The sequence below is a fragment of the Orbicella franksi genome, chromosome 8 (genome assembly GCF_964199315.1).
Source record: "Orbicella franksi chromosome 8, jaOrbFran1.1, whole genome shotgun sequence".
Lineage (NCBI taxonomy): Eukaryota > Metazoa > Cnidaria > Anthozoa > Scleractinia > Merulinidae > Orbicella > Orbicella franksi.
In genome coordinates this window covers 4,938,378-4,955,980 of record NC_138152.1, presented here as the reverse complement: position 1 = coordinate 4,955,980, position 17,603 = coordinate 4,938,378, and the positions used below count along the sequence as shown (strand labels likewise).

Below are 17,603 nucleotides of genomic sequence, written 5' to 3'. Positions count from 1 at the left end.
ACCCAAACTTATAGAGCTTTGTATGAAGACGCCATGTTGGTGACCCTCGGAAAGGGGGGGGGGGGGGGGGGAGCACTTGTATGGCGGCCGAAAATTTAAATAGATTTTGTACTTAAAGAAAAGCAGTGCAATTTTCAGTTATAATTAATACAAACTTTGCAAAAGGAAAGCAAACTAACTTTAGTTATTTTAATTTGCGATTATCGCGATGTAAAGCATTGTTGTTCGCCGCGCTGGGCAGAGGAACATTAGTGTGGATCTCAGGTTTGCTTGAATGTTGTGACGTCACTGACACGTCAGTATTTTTAGCTTCATGGGATGGCTTTGGTCTCTCGACGCTAAAGATAATGAGGCCGCCAATCAGAAGAATGTGGCCAATAAAGTACGTTGACCTGGTAAAGAGGATTTAGTTGGATTAATACACCGCACATATCCTTACATGGTCAATTAATTGCCTAACAAATATTTAACAATTTGATTATGAGCTCGAAATTTCTGTCGCGTGAACCTATCACGTGATAGTTGACGAGGGCGCAGCCGGGTGTTGCAGCTATCACGCATAAAAAACGACAGCGAAAAATCGATCTAATTGTTTTAGTACGATTATGCTAATCGTTTAAAACTTTGTGTAAATTCTCTGCACAGGCACTTCGAACACGTCAAGAAGTGGCCACCATTTTGTTAACAAGGGCACACTGCTAGGCTACTCACTATCTCCTCAACAATTAAATTATGAGCTCGAGATTTCTATGAGGTGATAGTTGATGAGGCCGAAGACAGAATCAACTATCACCTCATAAAAATCGAGAGCGAATAATCTAATTGTTTCAGTAGAATTCTTACTAAAATTTACTTCAAATAACGGTTTCGATTTATTTCTTGACGTATTATTCAACTCTGCGCCTGAAAAAGGTCGCTCGGATTGAATTGTCATTTAAAATTGTAGCTGTGTGCGCGCACACAACAGTTTTTTTTTCAGTAATTTCAACTTTTTTAATAAATGTCAAGAAACCGAAAATGTCCTTCATTTTGACTTCTCAGGAATTTAATTATCCATTTACATCAAAATTTTCCTCCAAAACTTTGGAAAAACGAAAAGAAAACGCCATTTCCTAGACGACCTCCAGCCACTGCACAATAATGGCTGACAGTGTTCAATGGTTCAGCCAATCAGATTACAGCATATGCATTAGTATACTAGTAGAATTCCACTAAAACAGAATAGATAGTGAGTAGCGTAGCCAATAAGGGAACGGCATTCATGATAGAACGCTAGTAGATTTAAACTAAACACCATTAACGCGCAATTGGACAGAGCTATGAATCAACCTCGTTCCCAGTGCTTTCCCTTAGATATTGGGAGGGGTAAAAAAAGTCCTGGGAACGAGGTTGAGCCACGAATCAATAGCATCCAATCAGCTTACCTGTAGAAAGTGAACGCGAGATCCAATCGTAGAAACACAAACGACACAAAGCAGTACGTGATTAAGAATGCGTTACAAACGAGCCATAAAAGAAAATCAAACAAGCGCGTCTTGATTGGAGACATGTCACGAAACACGTGACCGTAAGTACGCCTTGCCTGTAACAAAAGAAGCAAATTCAGTCGCCTTAAAGGGCTATTAGTAAAGTGATTAGAGGGTTGGGATTTCTTGAGCTGCAAGCATTTTTCTCGGTGAAATTTCAAGGTGATTTTAACGTAATATATCAGACACTCGAGACAGTTTTTCATCGAGATATCCAGTCACCGAAAAGAGGGATGAAAATACGACGCGCAGTGGAGTACATTTGACGAAATTCGAGGTGTTTGGATATCCCGATGAAAAACTGTCTCGAGTGTTTGATATATCTTCTCAATCGAAACAAAAACTAAGGAGTAAAATGAGAAGTAAAATCGTCAAAATTTGAAAATTTAGTGTTACTTCAAGACGCTATCCAAAATTGATGTTTTCTTTACTCTCATCACTTGTGTGCTTGCCAATGTGTTGACACTGTAAGGAGAAATGAGCTGTTGATCCGGCATAAGATTTTTGTTACATTACTACAGCTGTTAGGAGTGAGACTTACTTTTTTCGATACAACCATCAACATCCCAGCCGATGTAACTGTAAGGAGATAGCCAGGATATATTCCGTGCCATATGCATGACGCAGCTAATGTGAAGAAAGTCTTTTGATAAGGAACTCGCTCGTAAATAAGCCTGGTACAAGAAAAGCCAACAAGATTACAAGAAAAGACATGACAGTGTAAATTCTGTTCTTTACAGCGGTCAGAAGTATGGCGCGCGCGCAGTTCAGTTCCTGCCAAAACTGCCGTTGATAAAAGTCTCAATTTTCGGAAAGTCTTCACTTTGGAACTATTTCCAAGTTCAAGCCAAAAGTTAAACTTTGTCTGCCGCATGTGCAAAAATTTGAACATTTGCAATTCACCTAGTTTATTGAGTCGTATTTTTGTTTACTTCGGTTATTTTACAACGTTTTCCTACACACGTCTTGGCAAAGGAACCGAAAGTGTCTTTGTATTTTGGGTTTGACCGCTGTGAAAGATGGCTCATCAGTGCTGGCGCAAGGGTATCACTCCAGGGGTCATTGTTTACATGTTGCCTCATTAGCATACGACTGTGTAGAGAAGGAATGTTAGACATGAATTAACTCTAAACAGTTAATGGTTAAAGTTTTCGCTCTTTGAGAGTAATATTGAAGGGGAAGTATTGGCTTTCCAAAGCTGCAAAATTTCTTGGTAGCAAGAGCGCTGATGAACTTTGTTACATTTTGAGTTTCTAAACCCGCGTGGTACTAAAAGCATTTAATACATCGGGCTCAAATTCTTCCTGATATTATCTCGCCTTGAATTATTGACTCAAAAGGGCGAGAAAGAAACTTACCTCTTTAGCCAAATGTTGGTTTGTATGTTCCAGTTGTTGACCATGTGCCTGATACTTGTTGCTTTCTGGTAAAAAGTAAAACAAGAAACAAGCTCAAAGATGATCACCAGTCCATAATATACATACTCTGCATGATGTTCAGTTTTGTGTGATTCCACCATGGAATTTTAGGTCCCGTCTGCACAACAACGGAGGAATTTGAAAACGCAGCTTTATTTCTACGGTTAGACCTACCAAACGCACTAATCCGTCACGAAAAGAGACCTTTTCGAAAATGCTCTTCAAACCGGGGGAATTTGAAAACGCCGGGTTTGCGTTTTCTTGTGGACGGAGAACATTTTGAAAACGGAGCTTTTCGAAAACGATGTCCTCACGATGATCATATGATTTCCCTAACCGAGTTTTCGTCAAACACAAATCCAAAATGACCGGTGATTGTTGCGCTATTAGGGAGCTTAAGCAATGACGTCGGCAACGCCAAGGACGACGGCTGGAAAAAAATGGACTTAAATTTTATTAAAATTATCTAGAACTGTTCTGCAAGCCAAGCGGTCTAAATTCTAGAAGAAAATACGAAAAATTAGCCGTAGTGGATCACGTTCTTCAAAATACCCAAAACTTGGTCATTTCACGTTGTTGTTTTGCAAAGGACGGCAATGAAATGTACAAAGATTTACTAATAACGCAGGTGCACAGCTATTGTTTTGCTCATTAAACCTCTTGTTTGACGGCGTTTTCGTTGCCGTTACCCTCGTGGTTTGCTTAAGCTCCCTTTGAAATTCTTCCGGTGGGTGTAATGAGGACAGAGCCTTGGTCGCCAGATTATGAACTTCATTGGTCATTTAACTCATAGTTAACCAGAGAAACGTGTTGGTTACATGCATAGCGTATGAGCGCAAAACAAAAGGTTGTGCACGATCTTGGACGCAACGCTTTTCCCCCGATCTTGCCACTTAACGCTTTTTCCCAATCTCGCAACGTAATGCTTTCCCCATCTCGCCACGTAACGATTCCCCCCAATCTCGCCACGTAACGCTTTCCCCAATCTCGATCCTTGTGCGGAGCAACAACTTTAGCAGACCCAAAAAGCACAGACACTGTTGACAATATTGTAAAATAGACCATTTTACAGTTGTCTGCTCAGTACCGGCCTTTGACAGTGAGGTTTAAAGTTTGCATTTAAATTAGAAAATAAGAGAGGTCTGTCTCAAAGCAAGGTCACCTCCAGCCTCGCATTTATAGGCCACGTAACTGAGCACACAGCTGTAAGATGGCCTACTGTTCTTTACTTATTAGTTTTCTCTTTTTTCACATCATTAGAAATCGTTATTCTAAGGAGAAATGAAAAATGATCTTCACTGACCTCAACCTCCAGAGCATTGACATTGGTTATTCGGTTCCAGAGCTCTCTCCCATTTGAATCATAGCCGTTGAATCCTAGCCCGCATGCGTTATTACCTGCATCCGCTGTAGAGGACAAGTCGTAACACCGTGAAAATTTTAAAGAGAAAAATTATGAATAGGCCATTTTCGATATTTTGAAATTCAAACTTGGCTCCAAGGCTCAGAAGAATAAAACAAAGGAAATGTTAATAAATTAGTCATCTCTCAAACTCGGTGCGATTTCTTTTGTTTTATTCCCCTAAGTTTAGAAATCACGTTACAATTTAAAGAAATTTCGAGATTGGTCTATCGTGTTCAACGCTTTTGACATGGCGAGAATCTCATTTATATGGCTAGCTCCGATGCCTCAAATCCTGCGCTGTCATTGGCTACCCGCGTGGGCAAGATGGCGCTATCTTACCTACTCGGGATTACCCGCTGTGTCACGCAAGAAAATAGTGTTCTTTTTCCATACAATAAATCCTTTATTCACCGAGTTTTTTCGGCCAAGATGGCTGGATATTGGCCTCGTTCTTTTTTTGTGTGTTCATGGACCTCAATTTCACCAGTCTCGGTCCATGAAAACACAGAAAATAACTTGGCCAATATCCAGCCATATTGACCTCACGCTTGGTAAATAACCCACATATCTTACCGACTGTCCAGGCAAAATAGAACTTCAATCTTACGACCATCATAGATAAAGACACGAATGCTATTCTCCATAAGAAAGAGCTATTGGCGATGAAATAGGGATCTGAAAAATATATGACATGAAAAATAAACCCTTACGCAATGGCTAAGTCGATTATCGTGAAGACGAATCGTGCAGTCAGCAATGATTAGGGCCCACATTAAAGTCATTTAGATAAAATCTTATAATTTTAACGTGTTTGGCGCTTCTGGCAGTATTTTTTAAAAGCTGCTGCTGATTTCAGATTGCTGAGATAATGTTCTAACTGAAGTTTTTAAAATTAGAACTGGTGCAGATACCATTTCTGTTTGTTAATTTCGACACTGGCAACAATGTATCAAAGAAAAACACTTTCAAGGGTGAACATATCTAAAGGTAAATCTAACTCTCTGATTACCGCCTGTTAGAGCTGCTATTTTAGGTAATAAGTACATATTTTCTTTTGTGAAACCAATACAAGTTAGTCCTAAACTTTTATCGACTATGGTCCTAAACTCACTTGGTCGAAGTTGTTGCTGTGCCCGGGATGATGGGGGTACTCCCTTATATGGGTTATGTAGGTACGTGGCGTCCGAAAGGGTATGGTGTTTGACCATTTTGGTCTGAAGGGTATGTCTTTTACTCTGGCTTGGCATTGGGCATTTTGTTTATAAGAAACTACTTTCCCCACATCAACACTGGCAATTTTGTAGCCCTTCTCAAATGTTTACGTAAATGGAAGCCATTTCTGGTTAGGTGGGGTCATACATAAAAGTCGTGTACTAATCTTAGGTGTCTGAAATGGGGTATCGATTTATTGCTTTGGTCTGAAATAGGGTATAGAAAACCAGATTTTAGTCTGAAATAGGGATTTGGTTTCAAGGTTTGGGCCAAAAAACCCCACCACCACCCCGACCCACTCCCACCCTTGGGGAGTACCACCCCCAGGGTTTCTGTAGGGGCGTTTACCTGCATTGAGATAGAAAGGAAGTATTTTTGACAAAAAGGCGAAAAGAACCATGCACAGGAGACTGAAGGAGAGCTTGGTTAACACAGCATTCTGAAAAGAAAGCGGAATTGATATATTGTTAACATTAACACACGAGATAAAGAACATCGTCAGGGCCGGGTTGTCACGGAAGGCCGGTCAACGCTAACCCAGGATTACATGTAAAAGTTAACCGAAGAATGAATGAATTTTCTTGTGTAAATTTTTTTTCACTGACTATGTTTTGTGAAGTTTGAGATTATCTAAACTCAAAACAGAAGGCCAAACAATATCAACAGTGAAACCTCACCGAAAAGTTGCAAAACTGAAATAAAAATTCTCGCAAATCCTGGGTTAGCTTAATCAGGCTTTGAACAACCCGGAGGGATTTCAAAGTCGGCTTAACTTACCACAGGGGAAGGTTCCTGTCTCATTTTCTAATAACAAAAGAAAATACAAGGAGAAAACGAGTCATTATTACGATAAAGACTGTGACTCAAGAATTAAAACCATGTTGAAGCCATGTTTAAGCTATGTTAAAACCTCGTATCAGAACAAATATTAATGAAGCGACACTGCCAATTTTTCAACAGGAGGTTTTGAGAATCTCCAAAAGATATTCAAATTATATATGTTCAGGGATTATTGTCTCACTTTGAAGAACAGTTTTAGACACGTGACAGCAGCTCATTAAGAACGGAGGATGGCTAGCGATGAGGATAACAGACATGGATCACAATCCTCCGTAGGAAAAAAGATTGCGGCTGTACAAGCTTTCAGCTTTAATCTTCACCGTGTTCAAATAAATTGTATTGTATTGTATTTAACCACAATACCATGCGAGCCTAACAGATCCCATAAAGTACAAGGAAAACCAAATTTTTGCAATATTTGTCCCTGCGCTATCATTGTGTATTTTAGGTTTGAAGATGTTACAACTTTTCTACACGTTTTAATGAGCGTTGTTTAAGGTTTTGAGCACTAATATAAGAATTATGCGTAAATGTACCAGTCGCCATCTCTTTTTCCTACGTACGGAGAGTTGATATGGACATACTTTAAAACGTAAGGTTCAGATGTACTTTTTGTTCACAAAAATCGCTTTCGACGGTTGAGAGACACTCAATGCCCGATCTCGTTTAAGTTACAATGATGTGAGTAGACTTTGGCAATTTTGAGCTGAAAATGTACTCAATAGACCATTTCCGAGTGACCTTGTACCTCTGTTTTAAACAAGTCCTCGTGCAAAACCTTTCATATGGAAAGGAGTTTGATTTGCATGAAAATGAACCTGTAGGCGAACTCATTTCATTATTTGAATGGTTTCGCACGAAGACTCGTTTTGAGACAGAGGCAAAAGCCAACTCGGAAATAGCCTATTAAAGAGACATGCTGCTGACCTGTTCTGTAGCACGTGCGATATCGCGACCTTCTATGAAGTCTATGTAATCATTGAAGGTACATGCAGGACCTGCTAACAGCATGCTGTGATGAAACGTATAACCAAAGTATTCCAGCAGTGAAGGTACGCGCCTGTCAAAACAAGTGGAGGTATTTAGCCCTTGTTTCCTCATCTCTCTGAATTTCAGAGACTGCTCTTCGAATGCTGCAACAAAATCGGTCAGGGAAAAAAGTGCAGAATCCAGACTAATTCAAAACAAAAGCTATACGTAGGCGTACGGTCACGCTAAGGGATGAAGGCGCGCGGTGACCTTCTTGCTCGACAACCTCCACCCCACCCTCCCGAACACACAAAAAAATACACAATGCTCGAATGGCCAAGTGGTTTTGGTTTTACTTCTGATTGGATGATTAAGTGGCGCGATTTTTAGCCAACTGCGCTGCGCATGCATACTAATGCGAAACCAAAGTGAATGCGAATTACTTTCGATACTCAAGTGAAAACCACTCTGGTTGAAGTTAATCGTAAAAACGGAGTTAGGTTTATTGCTGGTAAGCATCAATTTTTAAGGGTTGAGGTCAGTTTAGGTTGGGGTTTGTCTGTCTGCAGTGCGCAATGCGCTACTTCACAAGGAATACTACGAAAATCTGTCGAAACCTATCCTGGTTGCCCTCAATGCGAGAACTGGGGTGAGCTGAGGTTTTTTTTTTTTTGTCAAATGAAACAGAAAAAAAAAGAACACTTACTTAATGCTTTGTTCCTTTTGATCCTTAGTAAGTTCATCCTCTTTTCTTCCAAGACCTGAGATAGAAGATCACGTGAGTGAATCAACTGCCCGTATTTGTTTCCCGCACGGACGGAACAAGTTTGAAACCTTATCCGATTTCCGCGGGAATATGAAGAGCACACTCTATAAGAAACCGTTTTACAGTTCTGTGCTTAGTTACCTAGCCTATGAATGCAAGCGAGGCTAGAGGTGACTATGCTCTTGTACACACCTCTCTACTTATCTCATTTAAAAGCCAACTAGTTAGCATAAGAACAACTTGATTTACACAACAAAAACAGTGAGGTCTGTATCAAAACAGGGTCGCCTACAGCCTCGCTGCCATTCAAATGCCAGATCACTGACCAGGCAACTGTAAAACGGTCTATTGAATGATTAGTATCCCCCAACTAGCGGACTAATGCAAATCCTGCATTTTAATTGGCTACGCTACTAGAGGACTATTAGCAATAGTCCTCGAGTAGCGAAATTGGCGCAATCGAGCGTGACGCTTTCTTTCGGTTTATTCCCACATAAATATTTCTTCAACTTGCATTTGCTAACCTTATTATTGCCTTTTCTGTCCGACTAGTTGGGTGATACTAAAACAATTAGACCCTTCGCCCTTAAGGGCCACGGGTCAATAGCCCATGAGGCGAAGCCGAATGGGCTATTGACCCGTAGTTCTAATTGTTAAATAGTACACTCTATAACTCAGCATGAAAAACACAAGAATATCCTGACCTGACTTTCATATTTACTTATTAATATTTTAGTATTTACTTATTAACTTTTTAATATATACTTATTCATTTTTACATTCATAATTTCTTTTTTTGTGTGTCCCCAATTAGCAGCAATGCTAAATACCCCAGACACGTTAACAAAGGTTTTTGTTGTTGTTGTTTGTTGTTGTTGTTGTTGTACCAGTAAACTTGAGAGGAGATGGTGATAAGGGCGAGACACTTTACCATACATAACCCTCGTGTTCACCCTGATCTAATCTCCCTGTGGTATTTCGCTGACATTTGGGGAATGATATCTTTAAACTCAGCAATGAAATCTTTTAAGCATTTTAAATTTCTCTTACCATCATGTACACTGAAGGCCAAGTACGTCACTTTCTGAGTGATGATCATCAACCGCCTGACAGAAATACAAAATTAAATTATTCTTATTCACAAAATACGAAGAACTCCTGAGTGTAAAACGACAAGATATCTTGTCAAATGAACCCGAAAAACTGCAGACACAGAACTCATTAAAAAGAAACCACGAAGGACCGTAATACTTATTATAAAAACTCTACGTATTGCGTTTCTTTTGTTTTGAGTGCGCAGTCATAAACACAGTGTCTTTGATCAAGGGTTCCTGGTCAAGCTAGAATGTTTTTCCTCATAAAAGGTTCAAAGCTTTCCTGTCATGCGCAATGCTGCCGTTCAATTTTTATATCCTTATGGCAACTTGTCGATGCGTTCTTCATGATTCGACCAATCAAAATCAAGCATATAAGCCGGGGGTTAGCCTACGTTGTTCAAACCGCGGTTAATCATCCTGTGACGTCACTAGGTACTACGTATTACGATATATTTTCGGCAACGCCCAGGTCAAAAGTCGAACTTCATGTGAGACGACTAACTTGCAATTTGAGTCGATCCAAACGGGTAAAGCTCGACCGTTGGATCAAACGTCGAACTGAATTTGAACAGTTTAGATCGACCAACACATTCCATCCGTCTGCTTCAGACGGATTGAACACAGTTGAGTCAAACGTCTTGCTAGCTTATCATGAACTTAATTCACTCAGTTTAGTTCGTCTCGTGCCAAGTTCGACGTTCGACCTGGGCCAAGATTCAAGACTAAGGATAGGCGTTGACCAAGACCTGAAACAACAGTTAAAAGAATTTGTCTCTGCACTCGGTTTAACCAAGAACTGTTGTTATCTTACCCGGTGTAGTCAAATTTGTTATCTCCGTATTCCATGATCATCCGGGCTATTTGTGCCACCAACAAAAGGGAGAACGACACTACAAACACCACCCTGGACAGAGAAAATATGATATAAATGAATACCTTTCTATTTTTTCTGTCATTTATTTATCTATTTATTTATTTATTTATTTATTTCGGTATTTCATTCATTCATTCATTCATTCAGTCAGTCAGTCAGTCAGTCAATCATTCATTCATTCAGTTTTCCTGTAAGACACTGCATATAAACAGAAAAACAAGCACAGCATTATTGTTGACATTGAATACAAAAGATAACTGCGCGTGTGTGATTTCTTTAGACATGTCACATTTAACTGGAGACTAAACTCTTACCACCCTGCTCCCAAAGGTTCTCTCTCTGCTAATGAAGTGAAAAGCCCGTCACGGCGGTCAAAACGAGCGAGACAAGAAACCCTGGTTCAATTTTCTCACAAGTCGCTTCGAGAGTTATTTCCGCCGTTTCGCGGCTCACATTTAACGGAAAAGTTAAAAAAGAAAACCTCCAAAAAACCTCTTAAAACTCTACAAGAACTGAGTAATACGTACTTGTGAACTTCCTTTGGGTTTACGCTCCATGTTAACCCATAACAAAGTGTACTCACTACGATCAGTATTATCAGCTCGCTGAAAAAAAGGAAAGAGCAAGTGACTATTATGGTTTGGCTCATGCAGTTAGGCACTGAACGGGCTGGTTTGGCGAATTATCACGATTGATTACGACAATCATTAATTAAAGTCGCTACAAAAATCTTCGATCCCGCATCCCGTCTCACTCAGAATGTATATCTAGATCCTTACTGGTTATGGTCGCAGTTCTCTGCTTCACGTCCGTAACCTGTCATTTTCTGTTTTTCATCGCGCATCCATGCCGTCAATTTTAAAACTATCCCGCATACCGCCTGACAAAATGAGCAAATCCCGCTCCCGTCGAAGTATTTTTATCGCGCGTCCTGCCACAAAATTTCTGTCATCCCGCATCCCGCCTCTATTTTCACTCCTATCCCGCATCCCGCATCCCGCCAAACTTGTGTTGGATCCAAAACAAGTCTTAAAAGGGAGCTAATGAAGATCATTTCAGAAATGATAGATCTAAGACCCCATCCACACGACGCCGGAGAAACTTGACAGCGCAGCTTTATTTCTACAGTTAGGCCTACCGTCCACACTAATCCGTCACAAAAACGGAGCTTTTCGAAACGCTCTTTAAACCGGAGGAATTTGTAAACGCCGGCTTTGCGTTTTAGTGCGGATGGAAAACATTTTGAAAACGGAGTTTTTTTAAAACGATGACATCACGATTATCATATGATTTTCCTGCCCGAGTTTTCCTGAAACACAAATCCAAAATGACCGGTGATTGTTGCATTTTCAAATTTCCCCGGCATAGTGTGGACGGAAAACATTTGATGCGTTTTCATAGTGAACATGCCGTTTTCAAATTTCTCCGGCTTAGTGTGGACGGGGCCTAACCCCGCTTCAAATCCAGGGCAAGAGCTCCCACAGGGAATCGACACAGAACAAGTAAAATAATTTTGACACAGACAAAGAGGCCAATGTTATTGTCCTCTTTTCTTTCGAAAGACTAATCTCTACACCTCACAAAGACTGTTTAAAAAGCTTAAAAGTGAACTGAGACACCCTATCAAAAACAAAACTAACAAAACAAGTTAGTTACCCTGAAAACAAGCTTTAAAAATCAACACTACCCATGAATTTACTCCTTAATAATATTCCGTGGTAACACGAGTAATACTTGTGTAATTTATGCAACAAGTGTAGCGACAAGTGGAATAAATACATTCGGGATAAAAACAGCTTACCTTGCGAAACAGATCCACCCGATCAAAAGTCCCCAAACTAACGATACAACCAAACGTAGCTGTGGAGAAACTCTTTTTGGATGTAAGACAGCGCGATAAACAGCTCCCAGTGGAATGCACAATAACATGCAAAATATAAACCGAACCTAACAAGGAAGCACAATAATATCTCATTTGCAATCAACATATCGATTATAATCATTCTATGAAGTAGTCGCGGATTAAAACATAATTTTCGAAAGTGAAAATAGCATTTTAAGGGGTTTATGATAGGTGTCTCGACGACGAAGAACGGAGTTTTTAAAGAGCAACGCGGAGAGAATGTTCTATGAATAAACCAGCAAACTTTTTCAAAGATTTCGTTCGACCGCTGCGCTCGGTTGTGGCTTAACTCAATTTAAGTCGTCATGACCATGAAATTTGCTTCATTTTCTCATGCTCCTGCAATACACTATCGGTTTAGCAAACACAACGTAGACAGAAACTGTTAAAAATCGGACAAGAGCACGATCATGTTGGGTTTGAATTAAGTCTAATTCAAAAGAAGCACTAGTCTGAATTGAGCTTTCTACTACGGGTTACGTGTGATTGGGCAGCACTCACCTGATCCACAGGCACCTTAGTCAACGTTGAAGCCCGTAGAAATACTTCATGTAGTAGATAAAACATTATGGCCCTTCAGAGCTGTCCTTTTGATGCTTACAGCTGTTAAATCGAGTTGACCTTCTCCTCGTCTGTGAATGGACCGGTCAGCTCCGTAACGCACGTAACGCACTATTAATTCTATGAAATAAAATAATTTATTCGAATCGAGAAAGATTAAAGACCTGATTGGTTTTGTTGTATTTTCGTGTTGGACGCACATGTAATCCGTGACAACAATCTGTTCTTCTCGACAACCTTCAAGTACTGAAAGGAAAGTATAATTGTTCCGTTTGAACTGATGAAACTTGGCTTCTATCAGAAAGGATATTGCTTGATATTGTGCTGGCAGTGTTGAAGAAAGATCTTCTCTTTACCTTTCAGAGTCTAACTCTAGCGGACTGCTATGAGAATTTGAAATAGACGATAAGAATTGAAAAGTATGGACTTCTGCGAAATATGATCACAGAAATTATGTGGAAAAACATTAAGGTAAAAAATGATATATCAGAGAAAAAAAATTTCCATGCTTCATTTGGGAGTTAAGTGCTTATGACGTGAATGCAAATCAAGGTTATATTTTGAAATCCTTTCGGCCTAGGCACCAGGTAACCCTCTTGCACGAAACAAGTTCACAAGTGACGCAATGCAAAGTATTGCAAGTGATGTTTGAAAGTTAATAAAAGCATTAAAAGCACTAAAACAACAACAATTTCACAATGCCCGAAATTAATTTTTATAATTTTTTGAGGTGATTTGTTTTTTTATGGGGTCACGCAACTCTTTTACAAATTATCCGCATGGCTTTTTTCTTTGTTTGTTGTTTTGTAAATCTGCCATTAAATTGTAATAAAATAAAAAAAAAAGAAGTAAATATGGTTTAGTGTTGAAATCGATATACAAACGCTTTTATAAATTGCAGTAAAAACAAAAACGTTGACTTCACAATTTTATTATTCCAAAAATAGTTATTTTCAAATCTGGCATACTCAATGACCTCAATCTACAGTTTTCTTGATATCTAGTAAAAAGGAAAAATTACTTCAAGAAAAATTTTAAAATGGTTCTTTGTGGAGCCGCTCAAAATGGCTCTTTTCTTTTCGCTTTGATTCTTTTGTCACTGTTTTGTTGATGGAAAATTGTGAATGGAATAAAAGCCATAATCGTGGATTTCCACGGTGCATATTTAAACTCAACCAAGATGTGGCTTTTCCAAACCACGATACGATCCCTCATATCATTAAGTCCGTTTTGGTTTGAAACCTCTTGGAATGTTTTCTTCCAAGCGCTGTTGCCCGAATCATGAGCATTAGCTAGCATTATGCCCGACAAATTTCACAATTTCTGTAACTGGGGGAACCATGAACGAGGAACCATGTAGTCAGCTGTAACATCTCGTTTTAATCTAGCCTGTGAACGTACACCTTTTTCAGTTAAAATTGCTGTGCTAAATTTCATTTACCTTCGGGTGTCTGGAAAACCCGAAAGGCGAATAGCGAATAGCGAATAGTCCCGAATAGTGAGAATAGTCTCGAATAGTGCGAATAGTGGCGACCAGTCGCGAAAAGTGGGGAATAGTGACGAATAGTCGTCAATAGTCACCGCTTTAAGGCCTGTCCAAACGGGAAATGTTTGGCGACCAAACACCATCAAACATTGTTTGGTGACCAAACATTTTACCGTTTGGCCACCTTGTTTGGTGATGTTTGATTGGGTTTGATCGTGTTTGGTCGTGTTTGAAAAAATTTGAAGGCCATCAAACATTCGATCAAACAACTTAAAACATTTCTTTTGTTCTCGTGTTTGATGGGAGATGTTTTGTTCGTTTGGACAGCCATATCAAATATGTTTGACGCGCGCGTGCGTCCCAAGCTTGCTCACCGGCTTGTATTCATAAGTTAATCTGTGTTTGATCAAACATGTTTTTACCGTTTGGCCACGCACTTCCACATCAGCATTGTTTGGTCACCAAACAATGTTTGATGATGTTTGCTCGCCAAACATTTACCGTTTGGGCAGGCCTTTAGATCTAATATCCTGCGTTAATTAATTATCCAAATAAGCAACAGAATTTCAGTGAATTTTATTAGCTTTTCTTCTCCGGACTCAGGCTAGGGCTGTCCATCGCCGGCATTAAGAAAACAAAAAACACAAGGATAACCTAATAAAGACGTATTTACGCTTTTGCAGTGGTTAAAGAAGAAGAAATTACGTTTAGAAACACCTTTTGTCCTGATAAGCGTCTGTGCTTTTTTAGCGGGAAAATCCTATCCTACGTTGCTGCGAGGTTGACTGCGAGATACTGGGAACTCTATTTGCACGATGTACCACCATTTGCCACTATTAATTTGCCACTATTCGCCACTATTCGAGACTGTTCGCCACTATTCGCACTATTCGTGCTATTCGCTATTCGCTATTCGGGACTATTCGCTGTTCGCTATTCGCGACTATTCGCAATTCCCTATTCGGGTTTTCCAGACACCCTTTACCTTCCACGTTTATCTTGCTCTTGTAGCTTGCCTTTGTTGATGTTAGCTGATGATTTCGTAAGCTACGCGTCTTCGTAACATCCTTTCTCGTTCTGATTCTCCAATGCTTGATTTGCTTTAACGGTTAAAAAACATCCACTCTGAATATTTCCACCAAGTCATGACATTTATAAACGTTTTGCCTGAAGGTCATTCCTTGAAAACATCACAAACTGGAACATTCTTACAGCCCGTCACGCACTCCTCGGAGGAAAGATTGCGTGACGAGCCCGAAGCACTACAGCTGCTCTACATTCTTTAGCTTTTAGTATACCGCTCCGTAGAAATGTGAGACTGATGACAGATAAATTGTACACATAAACGACACTCAGTTCTGAGGTTCTACTGTGAAGAAGCCTCCTTTGAACTCCATCTTACCTTTATTCCACAACGATAGAATATAAACAGGTCCTCCCTGTACGTGGCGCGCGGTATTTTCATGTTTCAGCATGTTTCAGGGTTTAATGTGCGTTGAATAGTTTTTCGTTCAAGTATAAGCCGGTTAGCAAGTCACTCTATTAATTATGGCAACATAAACAAGGACGTGAGCTTCACTTGAGGTACACATTAATTGGGGTATTCGATCCAATTTCTCTAGCCTTGCCTGCTACCAACGACCTGACATTAACAGTCACTTAACACAACTTACCAAGAAATCGATAATATACGTCGCTTGCTACTGTTGTCATCAAACAAACACAGACAGTCGTCTAATCTGACCTGCAGGTTCTTGTCATGGTTTCTCATTGGGAATCCCTCTGCGGGTAGACGAATGGTTCGTAAAGTGCAGAGTTAATTAGTTGCTCCGCACTATTAAAAACACAGAACTCCGGGTATTCCGATGGCAAAGAGATCGACCAAACGAATTCCTGAGTCACGGGGCGGGGGGGGGGGGGGGAGGGGGTCACGCAACTAATTGACTCGGCATTTGTTTTGGCTTAGCCTGCAGAACAGCGTGATCGTGATCGCGCTTCGCGCTCGTGTATCGCGTTTCGCTCACCGCCCCGCCAATCCATCTGTTCTGCAGGCTAGTTTTGGCCATGCCTTTTGCTGCTTTTGCTGTACACGTACCGTACGTAATTTGAAGACTGCCATCGCTCACAGAAACGAACGAGGACAGCGAACAACGAGTGTAGAGAAGGGATATACCTTGAGTCGGAAAGGTAATGTAGGTTACGGTAGTCTGATCAAAATTGTAGAATTCTATGTGTATGTACTTTTATGTGTCATCGCTCGTCACGTCACGGAGGAAGAATAAAAACTTGCTAAACAAAGTGAGTTTTAGCAACTCTAAGCGAGGTAGTCGTAGTCTATCATTGATAACAATCAGTATTTTTCTCAAAAGCTTGCTAACAGATTATTGCCACTGTGATCATACAACAGACACACGAATCGATGAGGGACAGAATCACTGTGACAAGGGACCAGGCGTAGTCAGTCGATAAAAATCGATATCGGAAATCAATCGATTTAATTGATGTCAATCGCCGGATATCAATCGCCGGATACTAATCGCCGATTGCTATCGATGATGATGCCTTTTATTACTCCGTCTCGGAACATAGGCCACAGATAAAGCGCCTCCACCCTCCTCTGTCTCTGGCCATCTGTTCATTCTGATTGGATTTGATTGCTATCGATTGAAGAGAAAAAATGTCTCAATCGATAACAATCGATCATTCCTGTCTGCAGTATGTAAAGCCCAAAATGTTTCTGCCAGTTGTTTCCGCTCTAGCCCGGGGGGGGGGGGAGGGGTACTCCCTTATATGGGCTATATAGGTATGTGCGGCGCCAAAGGGTAGGGGTTTTCAGCCGTTTTAGTCATAATAGGGTATCGATTTTAGCCTATTTTGAGGGCCATTTTGGTCATAAATAGGGTATGGTTTTTGCACTCTAGCCTTGATATGGGTGTGTTTTTAAAAAGAAGCCACTTTTTCATCATTGTCGGAAAGAAAATTAACAAAAGCCCTTCACAAATTATGTTAACGGTAATTTAACCTTCGTCTGAACTAGGGAACTTATTATAACGCAAGTCTCAAACAGGGTTTTGATTTAATGGTCAGGGGCCCGTTTCTCGAAAGCCCCGGAAACTTTTCGGGCCCGTAAAGCGATTTTTAGTTCATCTATATCTAAAAACGAAGAGGTGTATACGCCTGAAAATTCTCGTATGAAGGGAACACCTGTTCATATTAAGAATACGTGAATAAAACAGCTCTGTAATCGTAAGGTTCGAGATTTTACTATGGCTTTCCAGGTGCGTAAACTTTTCGGGACCTTCGAGAAACGGGCCCCCGGGTCACAAATAGGGTTTCAAATATTTGGTCAGGTCATAAATAGGGTAGGGAATATCGCAGATTTTGGTCATAAATAGGGCATGGCTTTTGGGAAGCGGGCCGCACACCCCACCCAACTTTTCTAGGAGTACCCCCCCCCCCCGGGCGCTTTAGTCTTGTTATTTTGTCAATGATTGTTAAAGTGCACCCAACCCCCAAATTTTTCGCTAAAACGAATCCACTTACTGT

General features: G+C 40.3%; 1 protein-coding gene across 3 annotated transcripts; it reads right to left on the bottom strand.

Moving 5' to 3' along the window:
* Nucleotides 1-70: 70 nt before the first annotated feature.
* LOC145496161 (membrane-bound glycerophospholipid O-acyltransferase 2-like) lies at nt 71-15,914 on the bottom strand. Of its 3 annotated transcripts, none has more exons than XM_081475804.1 (16): nt 15,043-15,914; nt 12,512-12,691; nt 11,909-12,054; nt 10,635-10,712; nt 10,045-10,137; nt 9,187-9,242; nt 8,077-8,131; nt 7,329-7,461; nt 6,339-6,365; nt 5,910-6,000; nt 4,923-5,024; nt 4,248-4,351; nt 2,885-2,949; nt 2,068-2,200; nt 1,425-1,582; nt 71-392 (listed from the first exon to the last, which is right to left on the bottom strand). In XM_081475804.1, the coding sequence occupies exons 2-16, from the start codon at nt 12,575-12,577 to the stop codon at nt 185-187; spliced, it is 1,515 nt and encodes a 504-aa protein (XP_081331930.1). In that variant the 5' UTR covers nt 12,578-12,691; nt 15,043-15,914; the 3' UTR covers nt 71-184. The 3 variants fall into 3 exon arrangements, with proteins under 3 accessions (XP_081331930.1, XP_081331929.1, XP_081331931.1); XM_081475803.1 differs by having other exon boundaries at nt 12,512-15,157; nt 15,731-15,914; XM_081475805.1 differs by having other exon boundaries at nt 15,731-15,914.
* Between the last annotated feature and the right edge of the window lie 1,689 nt (nt 15,915-17,603).